Source organism: Cetorhinus maximus, chromosome 9 (genome assembly GCF_964194155.1).
Source record: "Cetorhinus maximus chromosome 9, sCetMax3.hap1.1, whole genome shotgun sequence".
NCBI lineage: Eukaryota > Metazoa > Chordata > Chondrichthyes > Lamniformes > Cetorhinidae > Cetorhinus > Cetorhinus maximus.
Window position 1 is genome coordinate 13316571 of NC_135887.1, and position 18096 is coordinate 13334666.

General features: G+C 39.9%; 1 protein-coding gene across 3 annotated transcripts in view; it reads right to left on the minus strand.

The window, feature by feature from the left end:
- Positions 1–18096, minus strand: part of akap10 (A kinase (PRKA) anchor protein 10) — an 85293-nt gene that overhangs the window by 21716 nt on the left and 45481 nt on the right. For all 3 annotated transcript variants that reach the window (XM_078548083.1, XM_078548084.1, XM_078548086.1), the window contains exons 5-7: positions 13722–13820; positions 8748–8832; positions 2852–2975 (exon numbers count right to left, since the gene is read on the minus strand). In XM_078548083.1, coding sequence (XP_078404209.1) covers positions 2852–2975; positions 8748–8832; positions 13722–13820 — 308 coding nt within the window. The remainder of the gene's footprint in view (positions 1–2851; positions 2976–8747; positions 8833–13721; positions 13821–18096) is intronic.

The following is an 18096-nucleotide window of genomic DNA, read 5'->3' on the forward strand; positions in this document are numbered from 1 at the left end:
ACATAATAGACACCACCTGAACAATTCAATAACATTCATTCCCTGTTTAAATCCCTCTAATCAGATTTCCTTATCAACATGACACCCTTAGGCAGCATCATCTGCAGGTATATGATCAGCTTTCACATGTATGCTGATGACAACCAGCTCTACCACTATGCTGTCAGACTTTATAAGAACAGGGGTAGGGAGCCTGTTCCACTATTCAATTTGATCATGGTCGACCTGTAACTTCACACCATTTGGCTGCCTCGACTCCATATCCCTTAATACCCTTGCCTAAAGAAAATCTAGCAATCCCAGTTCTGAAATTTTCTGCTGACCTTCAACTTCAACAGCTTTTTGGGAAGAGAATTCCAGATTTTCACTAGCCTTTGTGTAAAGTGCTTCCTGACATCACCTGTGAACAGCCCAACTCTGATTTTAAGGTTATACCCTGTTGTTTTAGACACCAGACTAAACAATTTTTCTCTACCTACACCATCAAATTCTTTAATTGTGTTGAACACCTCAATAACATCACTCCTTCATCTTTTGCACTCCAGAGAAAACAAAGCGAATCTATGCAGCCTGTCCTCATAACTTAACCCTTTTAGCCCTGGTATCATTCTGGTGGACCTGAGCTGCATCACCTCCAAGGTCAATATAGCCAGCCCAAGGTGCAGTGCCAGAACTGAATGTAGGACTCCAGATACGGTCTAACCAGAGCTTTATACAACCGTAGTATACTTTCTGCCCTGTTGCATTCTAGTCCCCTTGAGATGAAGGCTAACGCTCAATTAGTCTTTTTAAATTATGTTTTGTACGTGTCCACTGGTTTTTAGTGATTTATGCAAATAGACAGCTAAATCTGCCATCCTCTCCATAGTTCCTAGTTTCCCACCATTTAGAAAACATTCCAATATATCTTTCTTGAGTTCACACTACTCCATCTGCCATTTCTCACTCACTTTAACAATGTCCCATTGACTCTTTCTACTGCCATCTACAATCAGTGTTCTCCCTAAGTTAGTGTTGCAATCTTGGATATACAGCCATTTCTTCATCCAAGTCACATAAATATAGTGAAAAATTGAGGCTCCAGTGCAAATAACTGCAGCACAACACTAATCACATCCTGCCAATTAGAGTATACATCCATTAACTTTACTTTGTTTTCTACCTTTTAACTAATTCCCTTCTCAGGTTGCTGCCAATTCCATGTGCATCCGCTTTTGTTTAGTGGTCTCTTATACAGAATCATACTGAAGTCTATATAAATACCATCCATAGAAACTTCCTACTCTACATTAACAACCTTCTCAAAAAATTCAACTATGTTAGTTAGACATGACTTAACCTTTACAAATCCAAAACTGGCTCTCTCTGATCAATTAATTTTTATCCTAGTGCTCAGTCTCTCTGTCTTCATTAACTAAATCTAGTAACTTCCCCACATCAGATGGTCTTGAGTGACACAATTTCCTCCAGTTAAACCATGGGGCGACTGACTTCACCTCCCTTTCCTTGCCATGTTCACAGGATGAACCAGGTTCTTCACAACCCTAGTGTCTTATGTGACTTCAAGCCATGCTTACCTCATTTCCTCTCAGCTTACATCCACCTCTGTAAGATTGCCCATCTCTGTTCTCATTTTCCCCTGAAGACAAATTTATGCCCTTGATGAGTCTAAAATAGTCCTGACCGGCCATCAATCCTCCAGCACTTCAGTTCATCTAAAACTCTGCTGCCTGTGCAGTAAGTCCTCACTTAAAGTTGTAGTTGCGTTCCTGAAAAGTGCAGTTTTAATGGGAAAATCTGATTCGCTTATGTGTAAAAACTGTAGTTAAGGCTTGTAGGACCTTTCTCATCAGAAAAACCATTAAAACATAATAATACCCTGTAAGTTGAAATACTTTATGTTGCTAAATTCCTAAATTGGTAAATGAAAGAACTTTCAAAAATAAAATAAATTTTAAAATATAAAATAAATATGCTTCTCGAACTTCCCAATTGCCACACATCCACTCCCTGGCCCTATCTCTCGCTCACAGTGAGGGTTCAGGAAAGAAAAGTGGGGAGCGGGAGGATCAGGAAGCGGGAGAAGCCACGAGCCTGAGGGTTGACAGCGAGAGGGTGGGTTAGGGAGTGGCAGAGGCTGCGAGTCGGAAGGTCGGCCGCAAGAGGGTGGGTTAGGGAGCAGAGCTCTGGACCCATATTCACAAATTTCCTCCATAAAACCTTCTTGGTCTTTCACTTCCTCTCCTTTCAAACCCTCCTTAAACACCATCTCTCTTTCAACAAGCTTTTGGTCACCCCCTTAATATTCCTTTGGCTCACAATGTTTTTCAACATTAAGTTGCAAGTTGTGTTTGCTTTAAATGATACATTAGATGTCAGTATTCCAAATTACACAAAATTCATAAATGAGTAACTGTAAATTACTATACAAAACATTTGGTGGCTGTAGTGTTCAACTGTTCTATGTTTGATTAGGTGAGTCTATTGACTATTGATGCTCACTATGCTTGATCGGTTAAGCCTGGGTGTGTACTCGGGGATAAGTAAACAAACTGTAGAAAAAGTTAGAAGCTAGAGCTGAAGCATGGAGCAGGCATTTTAAGGCACTGTAAATAAAACCTGTTGCGCACATAGAAACTGGTGTCTCTCTGCATAGATCTGAGATATAAGATATACAATATTGGCATTACAAATATTTAATGAGTGCCCACCACAAAATTCCTGAAGAATGACAGTTTAATTTACCACAAACAAATTCTGCTTGTCTGCTGGCTCTTCAACAACAAACCAGGGATCTACATAAGATACCAGCCAATGAGTTCAAGACTACGCACACTATGCTGCATCTTACCTCTGAGAAATAGAAGAGTGCTGACTCATTGAACAGAATATCAGCCAGGTAAACAATGCCACTAGTCAACACCTCAATTTGGTATTTACAAAAATGATGACTCCGTAAAAATTCTGTAAAGTGCCTGTTGGAGAATGAAAAATAAAAAAGGTCAGCACTCATTTTATATGTGGACAAAGAATAATAGCTGAATTCTTAAAAGCCTTTTCCGATTAAAAATTGCACTAATGCTTTGTCTTTAGTCATGGAAAATTATGTGGTTTTAAAAATGTAAATCTAGGTGCAATCCAAGATAAGCCATTAATAAGCTTCTGTAACAAAATAAAACAAAAGTTAATATCAAAGATATCCATCTTTTAAAGTTATTCATCTTAATATTGCTAAATGTGGCTTCTTTTAAAAAGTTATCCCTTTTAATAATGCAGTTTCCTTGGAGACTAAAAGGCACAATGGCTGTATAAAATAAATTACTCTTCTCTTCTACTATAGCTCAATAATAGATGCCCCATTATTGTTTACAACATTCCCACTGTGACCTTATAATAAATCTGTTTGCAGTGTTAGACCATATCAGATGTCTTGTGCTATGAACGGCCAAAAGGTTTGGCAGAGCAGTTACAATGTAGTGAAATGTATCAGTATAGGCTATCTCTGGGACTGACTGAGGAGGTCTCCTAATAAAAAGAGTCAAGTTTCAAAAATTAAATGTTGGAGTGAATGTTAGGCAGCCACTGCTTCAACCTGAGCAGACTTTCTATTGTGAAAATTGCGAGAGAGAGACTGCATTTCCAACACTAGCAAATACTGGACTAGCAGAATATAAAGGATAAATTGAAAATGCTGCCAATTTGAAATAAACAGGTGTTGGCTAATCTGCATTGAATTGCCACCATATTAAATGTGCCTTTCTACATCTTTAAATGTGTCCTGCAAATTGCGAGCCCTAAGAAATTTTCCACAAACTGAATTGCCACACCATTGTAGAGTGCACAGTGAAGGAAGTGAAATTTCAGGTGATATTTCAAATCATGAAATGGTTTACAACCACAAAACCCCCTAGAGTATTATAGTCTTTAAATGATCCCTGTAGAGACCTAATAACTTATAAAAAAGGGTATTTGAATTCCCAATGACTGTTTCAAGAGGAATTGCATGACAAGATTTCCAGTTTTAAGACTTTTACTTTAACAAACAAACTAAAAGCAACAGTAACTAAATATTACTTAGTAAGCCACTAGTACTCTATTAACTACAGAAAAGGTAACCTTTATTAATGTCTTAACATGACCAATAAACAAACCCATGCTGCATCTATACTTTACAGCACACTTTCCAGAAAACACTCTGAAGTCACCCTCAGCTTCCAACGGATTCACTGCTCCCCATTTCGCTGAGTCGTAATGTCCAATGGCCGTCAAAGATCCAGTCCCTCAGTCTTCAGAGCATTTACTAACTGATTTCCAATAGCAAGGCCCACTCTGGTGGTTTCTTCTCCCAGCCTTGCCAGGGCAAATATTCCAGTGTCCTTAAATCGATGCGGATTTCCTCTCTTTGACCAGTGGACAAGCTTTTCTCAGCATTCTGTCTTGTAGCTAATACAGAAAACAGCCTTTTCCCCTCTGCAGACTGCAGCAACTGCTGATTATATTTTGTCCTCTCTGCTCCTGTTCAACGTCTCTGAGCAAGTAAGTCTGCACTAACAAGAACATCTGCTTCTGCCTTTTTTTCCAGGTGTTAAACTTAGCATGCGCTTTTCAATAACAACCGACCTAGGCCTCCCAGTTCCTTGTTGTCAGTTAGAACTCATAGCAGGTCATACGGCTCTCTTCATTATTCCATTCTACCTTGCATTAAAGACAGTCCAAAACATAATTATCTTATAAAATCTTGCATTTGTAACAGTGATAAGTAAACAGTTTTTTTTAAAAAAAAGGTGTTTTTTCATAGATTAGATCATCTGTTGCATGTTGCACCAATTTAGATGCAGACTATGTTTAGTTCATTCTCATCCATTAAATGCTTTGGGGCAGTGAGAGAAACCGTATGAAAAACATGAGTGAACTGGAACAAAGGACATTATAAGAAACAATACACAGTTTACAGAGAGATATAAAGTACATATTACCAAGTCTGTACAACAGATAAAAGGAAGATTGATGGATTTTTAAGAATTCCTCTTCTTAGCAGTTACGTCACTAGTTTGTGCAACACAAGGATTCACTGCATTTCTGAAAATAAACTATGAAACAAGAAAAGGCAATCTGTCCAATTGAATCTGCTCCTTTCTGATATTAATACGTGAGGGAAGGAGAGTAGAGATGAAAATTACAAAAGTACAAGTTGTCAAAACAACAACACAAGCTTTTATTCATTTTAACCCTGCAACAGCCTATGGTAATTTCTTCCTAGTCCTATGCTAAAATTAACAAACATGATGCATTACGATAACTGAAAGTCACTTTCCACTGCATTTTTTGAATAACTTAAGTACTAGATCTTAGTTCTTAAACTGTGACCCAGCAGCAGTCAGAACGCATGACCCCACAGCCCAAATTTTAGTTTCATGTTCAACCACAAGATGGCAACAAATCATCAGTCACTATCTCCTCACTCTCATCAAGTTCTTTTCACTTTATATCTGTGTCCTAGAGACTGTACAGCGCACACCAAGGAGCATCATTTCAGCTAAAATCACACTGCCATCTTAGTAATATAGAGTTCATCAGTAACTCTACCATTACAGGTGAAAAGATAAACCTCCGCAGGCTTGGGACAATGTACTGTTTACTGACGCAAAGCTAGACTGAAAAGGAGTAACTATTTCGACTTACACAAGAGTGTAAAGAAGACACTTCTGCAAATAACTGCTTTTCCCTAATTCTCTTGTGTTTTGGGAAATACTTGTGGATTCTCCAAAACACGTTAAGAGCAGATTATTGATTAGCACAATAAGGTGCAGTGATGTGAAGTGTTTACATCTACTTGGAGTTATTCAGTAGTGCACTCTGAATTTGGAGTTGGGATTCTACGAAACACTACAGCACTTATACTTACCAGAGGAGAGAATTTCCACTTTCTTTAGATTCAGCTTAGCTTAACAACGGATTTACACCATGCAGGCAAAAAAACCTTTGTACTGCCACTAATGCATCGTAAAGTCTTAATGAAGGTGCTAAGTTCTTCATTACAAAGATAGCCCCAGCAGCGGCTGTCCCTCAATTCAAGGATAATGTCTACTCAGGGTCTGCCATGGGTCTTCATGTGACTGAACAGGCTGATTCTCAACTTGCAGATCTTTGGGCACATGGGGCATCCCATGAGATAGTGGGCTCCAGAGTGCAGGAATTGCAGTCTTTTCTGTCCTTCTCTGCCGCCACTCTCCTGCATCATTAAGACACTGTGACTCAAGTGAGATGCAGCTTGATGGACATGTTGCCGCCATTCTGAATGAATGGGAGCAAGCTCCTCCTATTAACGTCAATGCTGCCGCACTTCAATGAGAGCTTCAGAAGGTCTTTGAGGTGCTTTCTTTGTCCTCCCCTGGAATGCTGGCCATTTGAGAGTTGAGAAAACAGGATCTGGCAGTGGAAAAGGTTTTTTAGCCATCCCAACACTATGTCCAGTCCAATGAAGTTGATTTTGCAGGGGTTTTGCCTGCATGTTTTTGAGTTGGCTTCCAGAAGCCACAAGGGCGATCTAAAGATCAAGGTCAAATGGACAAAATCCCCTTTGTTCATAGGATGATGTTTCTCTTCTTAAGGATGACAATGCTGTCATCAATGCTGGAAAGAACCCACACTGTTGGCTGATATTCTCCCAGTTATCCTCAGTTCCTTATGGTAGAATCTATGGGAGAACCAATACCAATAGGAAAGCTGCAACAAGCAATCAAATGGATGAAAAACAACAAAGTCTGCAGCCCCAACAGTATTCCAGCTGAGGTCGTCAAAGCTGGCAGGTCTTTGGTCACATCAAGACAAGATAGCAACATACATCTCTATACTGCATTAGTACTTATGATCCAGATATTAACATCTGCAGTGTTTTGACTGACAGAAGAAAAATGCATCAGTAAACTTACTATTAAGGTATTATAGAATATTGGTATGATACATTGTACTTTGTTTAACTTTAGTGTCAGCTGCTGCGATAGCACTCTAGCCTGAGTCAGAAGGCAGTGGGCTCAAAAGTCCCACTCCAAAGACTTGAGCACTATATCTATGCTGACACTGCAGTGCAGTACTAAAGGAGTGCGGCACTGTCAGCAGATGCACCATCTCTCGGATGAGACGTTAAACTGAGGCCCATCTGTCCTTTTAAGCATATGTAAAAGATCCCATGTTACTATTTCGAAGAGGAGCAGGGTGATTATCTCCAGTGTCATGGCCAACATTTATCTCTCAACTAACATCACTAAAACAGATCGCCTGTCTGTGGGACCTTACTGTGTGCAATTGGATGTCATATTTCCTACATTGCAACAGTTACTAGACTTCAAAAAGTGCTTAATTGGTTGTTAGGCATTTTGGTATGTCCTGAGATCATGAAAGGCACCATATAATCACAAGTCTTTCTTCCCCTCCCCTAGAAATAAGGCTTCCAAATTATTTATTGAAACATGTAGTTGTTCTAAAATGTGTTCATTATAATCTGCAAAAAGTATACTGCAGCAGATTGACTATGATACTGGACTATTAATCCAGAGGTCTAGCGTATAAATTAATTCAATAAAACTGCTAATTTGTGGGCTAGCACCAGAAAATGACTATGAAAGCTACTGGATTGTCATAAAATTCCAACTGGTTCTTTCGTGTCCTTCAGGGAAGGTAATTGCTATCCCTAGCAGCCAGGTATGTAAAAAAAAGTTTCTAAATTTTGCTCATCCATAACAATGAAGTTATTATAGGAAGAAGTAGCACAAATGTTGTTGGCAGAGGGGGAAGGGGTTGCAGGCTTCACTGTGAATTGAATCGGCAGGAATTAGTCTTCCTCCTCTCCTTGGTCACGATTCTTCAAAAAAGAATGGCTCGCTGTCATACATGACATTTTGTCATATGCTTCTCACAATAAGCTAGACCTCAGAACCGTGGGATCAAAGGAATAGAGGAGATATTAGACTTGAGAATGCGCTACATTATAAGTTTAAAAAATTGTGTTCATTTGCAGAATTAGGTGGTCATGACAGCTTGTATTGGCCTCAATTTCAAAGTTTCTGCTCAATAAAATTAAACAAAGATAGTCATAATTGCAGTCTTTGCTTTAATGCACAGTGACCATTGTGATAAATATTGCAACCCAGTCAATTCGCTGTTTTAGGGTAAATGACAGGCATCTGACTGCCCAAATCAATGCATGGTTTGCAAACTGTACTAGAAATGTAATTTGCCTAATTGCGGTAACAAGAAAGTCAAGTGCACTTTTTTTTGCTAAGTAATTATAAAAAGGATAATAAAGGGTAAAAGAACCAGTGTCAGTGGACACTGATCTGGGTAGAAGCTCTAACTCATTTACACTTTTTGTTCTGTGCCATTTAGTTCTACAGTAGTGCACTTAGAGAGGTACTACTAAGCCAATAGAGTTCTTCATTCCAGCTTGCTATTGGTACAATGGAATGCTGCAGTAAGGCATGGTATGATGCACCATTACTAAACATTCACCAGAACTTACCAGTGTAAACTGCAGCTTTTGCAGCTTTTCTAACAGTCATGCTGTTTTCTAGTACCTGCTTACCACATATCCAGTTTAGACAAAATCCACTTACACCATATAGGTTCCAATGTCTCAAACTAAATACAGGCTTTTTGTCAGCCCTAACACTTGCCAAGATTCAATATTCAACTCAAATTGGATAAACCCTCAGTGCTTTGAACTAATTATTTCCACCATATTTACTTACTCTTTTTCCATTATAACATACACTACAGCTTGTGCAGAGACAAAACAGTTGGGATCCGCTTGTCCATCCTCTCCACATATCTTAGCTGTTAAAAGAGAAGCACATATATTTATCCATGAAAGGATTGCAGTACCGCACAATGATACACAACACGGATTCATTTTATAATTCTGCAGCTGGAATTATTGCATATAAATATTTTCAAAAATAGATGTTTGCTAATTGTGTCTAAAGGAGAGTGGCTTTCTTTAAAACATTTTGGGCCATGGGACCAAACACAAATTGGAAGGCAATTATGTAAAAGTGAAATTAAAATGTGTGTGTAATTTTACTCACTGTTGGCAACTTCTGAGAGTTTTGTATATAAGCTTCAGTTAGCACTCTGCCACCCAGTATCTTCTGCAAACTCAACGTATGAAATTTTGGATAGACACACTTCAAAAACGAGAGTGTGCCTTTCTCAGATACATCAATTAGCTCAATCAATTAACAGGCAGGAAAGTTCAAAATTCAGACGCAAGCAAAAGGGACTATTTTACCATTGCAGCAAACCACTGTTCATCAGGAAGATCAAAGCTAAAACCTTCAGAAGAATTTCAGTTCTACAAATGTGATGAAGGGAGAAGGGGAATAGATGGAGATATTGCATCCAGCAACAAGGTCAGTAACAAGGGGATATTGATATAAAGTAACTGGTACAAGGATGAGAGAGGAGTTGAGGAGACATTTTCTAAGCCAGTGGGTAGTCAAGGCCTGCAACTCACTGTCTGAAAGGGTGCTGGAAGGACAAATCTTCAATCGCAAAGGAGAGCTCAGGAAAGGCTATTAAAGTCTCCAGAACACAGGCTAGGAATCGAACTTCAAGCACATCTGATAAAGGGACGACAATGTAAAAGGGGCCAGGAAATACAGGACTGAAGGTGTTGTATCTGAATGCACGCAGTATACGAAATAAGGTAAATGAGCTTGTGGCGCAGATTGAAATTGGCAGGTATGATGTGGTGGGCATCACGGAGACATGGCTGCAAGGGGATCAGGACTGGGAGCTAAATATCCAAGGATATACATCCTATCGAAAAGATAGGCAGGTTGGCAGAGGGGGTGGGGTTGCTTTGTTAGTAAGAAATGAAATTAAATCGATAGCAAGAAATGACGTAGGGTCAGATGATGTAGAATCTGTGTGGGTAGAGTTGAGGAACCGCAAAGGTAAAAAAAACCATAATGGGAGTTATGTACAGGCCTCCGAACAGTAGTCAGGATGTGGGGCACAAGATACACCAGGAGATAGAAAAGGCATGTAAGAAAAGCAAGGTTACAGTGATCATGGGGGATTTCAATATGCAGGTAGACTGGGAAAATCAGGTTGGTAGTGGATCCCAAGAAAAGGAATTTGTGGAATGTCTACGAGATGGCTTTTTGGAGCAGCTTGTGGTGGAGCCCAATAGGGAACAGGCAATTCTAGATTTAGTGATGTGTAATGAGGCAGATTTGATAAGGGAGCTTAAGGTGAAGGAACCCTTAGGAGGAAGTGACTGTAATATGATAGAAGTTACCCTGCAATTTGAGAGGAAAAAGCTGGAATCAGATGTAACGGTATTACAGTTGAATAAAGGCAACTACAGAGGTATGAGGGAGGAGCTGGCCAGAATTGGCTGGGAGATGAGCCTAGCAGGAAAGACAGTGGAACAGCAATGGCAGGAGTTTCTGGGAGTAATTTGGGAGACACAGCAAAAATTCATCCCCAGGAAGAAGAAGCATACTAAAGGGAGGACGAGGCAACTGTAGCTGACAAGGGAAGTCAGGGACAGCATCTAAGCTAAAGAGAAAGCATACAATGCGGCGAAGAGCAGTGGGAAACCAGGGGATTGGGAAGCCTACAAAGACCAACAGAGGACAACTAAAAAAAAAATAGGAAGGGAGAAGATTAAATATGAGGGTAAACTAGCCAGTAATATAAAAGAAGATTGCAAGAGTTTTTTTAGATATATAAAGGGTAAGAAAGAGGCAAAAGTGGATACTGACGCTGGAGAAGTAGTAGGGGGGAACAAAGAAATGGCGGAGGAACTGAATAGGTACTTTGCGTCAGTCTTCACAGTGGAAGACACGAGTAACATCCCCAAAGTTCAAGAGAGTCGGGGGGCAGAGGTGAGTATGGTGGTCATTACCGAGGAGAAAGTGTTAGGAAAACTGAAAGGCCTGAAGGTGGATAAATCACCTGGACCAGATGGATTACACCCCAGAGTTCTGAAGGAGATAGCTGAAGAGATAGTGGAGGCATTAGTGGTGATCTTTCAGGAATCACTGGAGTCAGGGAGGGTCCCAGAGGACTGGAAAATCGTTAATGTAACCCCCCTGTTTAAGAAGGGAGTGAAGCGAAAGACGGGAAATTACAGGCCGATTAGCCTGACCTCAGTTGTTGGTAAGATCTTAGAGTCCATTATTAAGCATGAGATTTCAGAATACTTGGAAGTGCATGGTAAAATAAGGCAAAGTCAGCATGGTTTCATCAAGGAGAGGTCATGCCTGACAAATCTGTTAGAATTCTTTGAGGAGGTAACGAGTAGTTTAGACAAAGGAGAGCCAATGGATGTTATCTACTTGGACTTCCAGAAGGCCTTTGACAAGGTGCCGCACAGGAAGCTGCTCAGTAAGATAAGAGCCCATGGTGTTAGAGGCAAGGTACTGGCATGGATAGAAGATTGGCTGTCTGGCAGGAGGCAGAGAGTGGGGATAAGGGGGTCCTTCTCAGGATGGTGGCCGGTAACTAGTGGAGTTCCGCAGGGGTCAGTGTTGGGACCACAACTTTCACTTTATATATTAATGATCTAGATGAAGGAACTGAGGGCATCCTGGCTAAGTTTGCAGATGATACAAAAATAGGTGGAGGGACAGGTAGTATTGAGGAGGCGGGGAGGCTGCAGAAAGATTTGGCCAGGTTAGGAGAATGGGCAAAGAAGTGGCAGATGGAATACAATGTGGGGAAGTGTGAGGTCATGCACTTTGGTAGGAAGAATAGAGGCATAGACTATTTTCTAAATGGGGAGGGAATTCAGAAATCTGGAGTGCAAAGGGACTTAGGAGTCCTAGTCCAGGATTCTCTTAAGGTTAACTTGCAGGTTGACGCGGTAGTTAGGAAGGCAAATGCAATGTTGGCATTTATTTTGAGAGGACTAGAATATAAAAGCAGGGATGTGCTGCTGAGGCTTTATAAGGCTCTGGTCAGACCACATTTAGAATATTGAGAGCAATTTTGGGCCCCGTATCTCAGGAAGCGTGTTCTGGCCCTGGAGAGGGTCCAGAGGAGGTTCACGAGAACGATCCCAGGAATGAAAGGCTTAACATATGAGGAACGTTTGAGGACTCTGGGTCTATACTCGATGGAGTTTAGAAGGATGAGGGGGGATCTGATTGAAACTTACAGAATACTGAAAGGCCTGGGTAGAGTGGATGTGGGGAAGATGTTTCCATTAGTAGGAGAGACTAGGACCCGAGGGCACAGCCTCAGAGTAAAGGGAAGACCTTTTAGAACAGAGATGAGGAGAAACTTCTTTAGCCAGAGAGTGGTGAATCTATGGAATTCATTGCCACAGAAGGCTGTGGAGGCCAGGTCATTGAGTGTATTTAAGACGGAGATAGATAGGTTCTTGATTGGTAAGGGGATCAAAGGTTACAGGGAGAAGGTGGGAGAATGGGGTTGAGAAACTTATCAGCCATGATTGAATGGCGGAGCAGACTCAATGGGCTGAATGGCCTAATTTCTGCTCCTATGTCTTATGGTCTTATTTAAAAAACTCCAAGACTACGAACCAAGAACTGGAAGGTGGGATTAGGTTGGGAAACACTTTTTCCAACAAGCACTGACAATATGGGCCAACTGGTCTCCATCTGTGCCATAAATTTCTATGTTTATATGATTTCTGTGATTACAGAACAGAACCAGCAGAACATGGGAACAGAGAGTACATCTACATTCAGCATAGGATGGATTTTATATAAGAAAAAATATAAAAGGTGTACCTTAGTGGAAAAGTCATTCAACAATGTAAGATACACAGACACACAATATCCCTCACCTTATACCCCCATTCCCACCCTTTAGATTCTGATCTTTCAGTTACTGGCTTTTCCCTTTGGAATTTTCTTGCTGCTATTTGTTGCTTTTCCACTCACCCAGCCTCCCCAAAACCCATTTTCAAAAACCTCCTAAAAACTTATCTCTCCAACCACATCTGTGAGGATGCTTAGAGTGTGCTTCTCAGTCACCTCATGCTACCCTGATTCAGAGCTACTGATTACAAGTTGGCAGATGAGCATTTTGTGCAGCACTCACCCTGATGAGACCCAAATGAAAGTCCCTTCTCAGGGCAGTGTGACCTGAAACAGATTGAAGCAGTTTTCCCCAATTGTGACATTGATTAACTTCATGGAAAGGGAGAGTTCAGTAACAACTGTTTATTTCACTAAAGTACCACCAATCTTAAATTCTAAAGAATACAACAGTAATATGGGAGAACTGAATGATGCAGGTACTGTACAGGTAACTCCCTTTTTAAGATTATAGGCAATTGGACTGTACTTCCCATCTAAAGAGAGACTGTCACCAAAATGACACTCAGCAGTTCAGTAGCACCTGTCCAATGAGCTATTTCTATCTAGCACAACTCCAGGCAACACATGGATAGGATTCACCTCATCTGTGAAGGCCTCCAGAGTTAATATACCCAACATTCAATAAGTATGTTCACAATGGCAAGATACGGAAAGGCCATCAATGCACATGGAATAGCAGCCCAGCAACAATTATGAGTGCCATTTGGAAGCCAATGGTATGGAAAAAATCTAGTTTATTATCACACATTATATCACATTGTATTTACTTAACTTGCAAAATAGGTTGAATGCCCTTAGTATTTAAAGGCCAGCTAATCCCACACCACCTCCCCATTCAAGAGAGCAATTCAATCTGTTACTTACCTACTATGTCATTTCTCATTGTTTCTATAATTGGAATTGGTCTAGAAGCATCTGGTGAAATGTATTTAGTAAATATATTAACTGCATCACGTTCTATACCTGCAAAGGGGAAAACAATCGTGAATTTAACTGCCCAGAGTAAAAACGCTTGGGTGCATAAACAAATGCATTACAACTTTTTTTTCCCACAAGCCTGTTAATTATGGTGATTGAAATTTTATTATAAATTAAAGAACATGGAAAACAGAAAACCTATTGATCAGCAAGTTTCAAATTTAGCACGGTGGGTCATAAGTGCACACCAGTTGTTAGGCATTTTTTGAGTGTCATGAAGAGATATTAATATACATATAATGTTATTGAAAATTATTTTTTAAAATAGAATTCTAGTGGGGGTCTGTGTCTAGGTGTGTGTGTGTGTGTGTGTGTGTGTGTGTCTTAATTGGATTAAAGCCGGCTAGTCTGGTTGTTTTGATGTATAGTACTTTTGAGATGTTACTTGGGTGAACAGTAAGGTAAAGTGTTCATTTGCATTTGCTCAATAAACCATTCAAGACTGTGGATAAAATCTTGCACCTAGCTGGAAGGCAAACAATGTGTTTATTTTTTCAGCTTACTAATCAAATTGGTGCTAGAAGAGCTGAAATTCAAAAGACTTAGTGATACAATGGAAAATTTACATTCAAAGGGAAAGCTAGGTATATAAAGAAAGGAGTCTGTGTAAGGTAGAGGCGTTTAAGATCTATCCAGCCTGTATGCCTCCAACCAACTTGCAAAGCAACCTCATTTGGAATTCGTACGGTCAAATGTGCTTTGCCTGGTGTCTATTTAAAGTCTATCGGTTATTGTTGCCTCAGTGGAGATTTACCTGGGGGTGATTAATTTGGGGATTGGTTAAAAAGTTATTATAGCAGTAATTTGTATCCATGTGTATGTGTTTAATTTTTTGTTAAATTAATAAATGTTTAATTTAGTTTTATATAAAAACCACGAGACCCAGTGGTCTTATTCTTACTAAATTCAAAGTCTGCATCTCGAAATTACAAATTGCAAAAAAAGGGCTATGACAGTTGTTTCAAGTTTCCCTCTGGGATTTGAGCAAATCAGCATTTACCATCGGCTGTGTCATAATACCGAGAACTGAATCTCATTAACAGTGTTGTGCAATCGCAGCAGAAACAGCAACTTAGTACGCTATGCGCAAGAGCAGTTGCTGCCAAACTTTCAGCGGTACCTCCGAAAACGAATTGCCAGGCCAAATTATTTTAAAGCAAATTGTGTAAAATCTGTTATTGAAGTTTATTGCTGAGGGTGTAGAGTCTTCTGTTATGGACACATTTTTCTTTCTCAATTCTCAAAGTAATTTAAGATTATTTGGACCTGGCTGTCCTGTTGTAATATCACAAGATTTTTACTGTACATTAAACTTGGCACAGTATATATGTGAAAAAATTAAAGCTCCTAGATTCAATAGGCTTAAAAAATTGTCCTCTTTCTGGGTCTTGTTAACCAGCAAGCTGGGGATGAAGCGAATGCAAAAGCTGGAAAGCTTATTGGCATGTGAGACTGGAGGTTTGCAAATGATAGCGCATAATGTACCTTACACCATGGGATAAGTAATGATTTAATATGCTTCATATGTCAGTGTATAAAGCATTTCCCCACCCCCTCCCCCAGCCCCCCTCCAAATCTGTCTCTGACATGATCACGGTATCACAATATGTGCAGGAAATTTAAGAGTCTTTCACTAATCCTATTTTGTATTTGGAGAATTTTCAAATATTAAAATTAGTCTCACAATTATTGGCTTTATAAGCTAAGGACTCTACAAGCCTGCCTTGGGACACTTCCTTAAGCAAGTCCTCAGATTCCGAAATTCAAATAAAAGCTATGTTGTGCATAAGATGACACAAAGCTGAGTGGGAGGGTGAGCTGTGAGGAGGATGCAGAGATGCTTCAGTGTGATTTGGACAAGCTGAGTGAGTGGGCAAATGCATGACAGATGCAGTATAATGTGGATAAATGTGAGGTTATCCACTTTGGTGGCAAAAACAGGAAGGCAGATTATCTGAATGGCTATAAATTGAGAGAGAGGAATGTCCAACGAGACCTGGGTGTCCTCGTACACCAGTCGCTGAAGGTAAGCATGTAGGTGCAGCAGGCGGTAAAGAAGGTATGTTGGCCTTCATAGCGAGAGGATTCGAGTACAGGAACAGGGATGTCTGGCTGCAATTATACAGGGCCTTGGTGAGACCACACCTGGAATAGTGTGTGCATTTTCCATCTCCTTATCTGAGGAAGGATGTTCTTGCTATAGAGGGAGTGCAGCGAAGGTTTACCAGATTGATTCCTGGGATGATGGGACTGACAGAAGAGGAGAAATTGAGTTGGTTAGGATTATATTCGCTGGAGTTCAGAAGAATGAGGGGGGATCTCATAAAAACCTATAAAATTCTAACAGGACTAGACAGGGTAGATGCAGGAAGGATGTTCCCAATGGTGGGGGAGTCCAGAACCAGGGGTCACAGTCTGAGGGTATGGGGTAGACCACTTAGGACTGAAATGAGGAGAAATGTCTTCACCCAGAGGGTGGTGAGCCTGTGGAATTCGCTGCCACAGAAAGTAGTTGAGGCCAAAACATTGTATGTTTTCAAGGAGGAATTAGATATAGCTCTTGGGGCAAAAGGGATCAAAGGATATGTGGAGAAAGTGGGAGCAGGCTATTGAGTTGGATGATCAGCCATGATCATAATGAATGGCAGAGCAGGCTCGAAGGGCCAAATGGCCCACTCCTGCTCCTATTTTCTATATTTTTATAAGCATATAGTATTCTATTACAAACTTCATTCTTTTGGTTGGGGAAGGGGTGTGGGGGTAGGGGAAATGAGGGAGAGAGGGAGGACAAGGAGAGGATGCATTGAGTTTGAAATGCTCCCAGAACTTACATAGGTTTAAGAATTGGTGAATCCTGAAATTTGTATTAATGAACACATTCTGTGGTCCTCCTTTAAAATCTGAAGTAATTTTAAAAGATACCAAATTCAATCAATTACTATATACAAATCTGAACATGCATTTAAACCAGGAGTTAAGCCATTTTGAAGGATTAAAGTTAAAAATAATTAAATTTCCAGTATCATAACATTTGGAAGAAAAATGGATCCCTTTATTCAACAAGTACAGAATGGGATTAAAATATTGAATATATGCTTCCAACTTGTCAAATTCTGCTCTCTCTGAATGGATTTAATATTAATGCTGTTTGTTGGACTTTTATCAGGCTTCCTGCAAATCCAAACACTGAATTCAAGTACAGAACTTGTCAGCTGTCAGAATTTAAGTGCTTCCTCAATTTAGAGGTTTCCTGCCTGTAAATCGTACTGAATTTATTCAATAATTGGAGTTATAAGCGCAATGATTATGACACAAGTTATAGCTTTCTTGCTGGACCTTCCACTTTTAATATTTAATTGCCATTTTACCAAATGCTCATTTTGGGAGAACGAGGATTGGGGGGTTGGAGCAGTAGTCAGCACTAGATCACAGCAACAAATAAAGTAGAGAGAAGTGAACACAAAAAAACCTACAAAATTTGTAAGAGTACCACTTGACATTGCTAAATTATTTAAATCACATCACTTAACAAATTACTTCCAAATTAAGTGACTTATAAAAAGGTAAACATATCAGCTTCTCAATACTAGCAACTTTCCATAAACAATGGAAATAAAATAAATTCAATTGATCAATTTTCAGTGGTATTGGTTGAAGAAGCAGCTCTGGTAAATCATTGTAAAAACTCCAAGCTCTTCTGATAGTCTTGGTAGAGTGAGGGATGTTGGTCAGGATACTCAAAAGAACTTCCTGCTCTTCTTCAAAGTGTCATAAATCAACTAAACAGTTATATTGGACTGTGATTTAATGTCTCACCAAAAGGACAGTACCACCAACAGCGCAGCACTCTCCCTTTACCGCAGTGGAGTGCCAGTCCAGGATTATGGGCATTAGTTCTGGCGTCAAGACTGAAACCCCACCTCCTGACTTGGTGGTGAATGCTGCCAATTTGTTCATACAGCATTATACCAGAATTATGCTTCATTCTTTGTAAAGTAATCTGGATAGTTTGAACTAAACCAGGTCATTACATACAGATTGTTACAAACATACATTCACCGCTCTGTATTTGCTGCAGAGCTCTCCACAGGAAGACTAAATCATGGAAGCTGGAAACTGGAGCTCATTTTAAGAGTTCTTCATTCAAAGAGAATTGCATCTCACTCAGCAACAAAATGGGAGTTAATTTCAAGATATGCATTTTACTTTTCAAAGGAGAAAATTGTAGGCAAACATGAAGAAATGTATACCACTGACACTA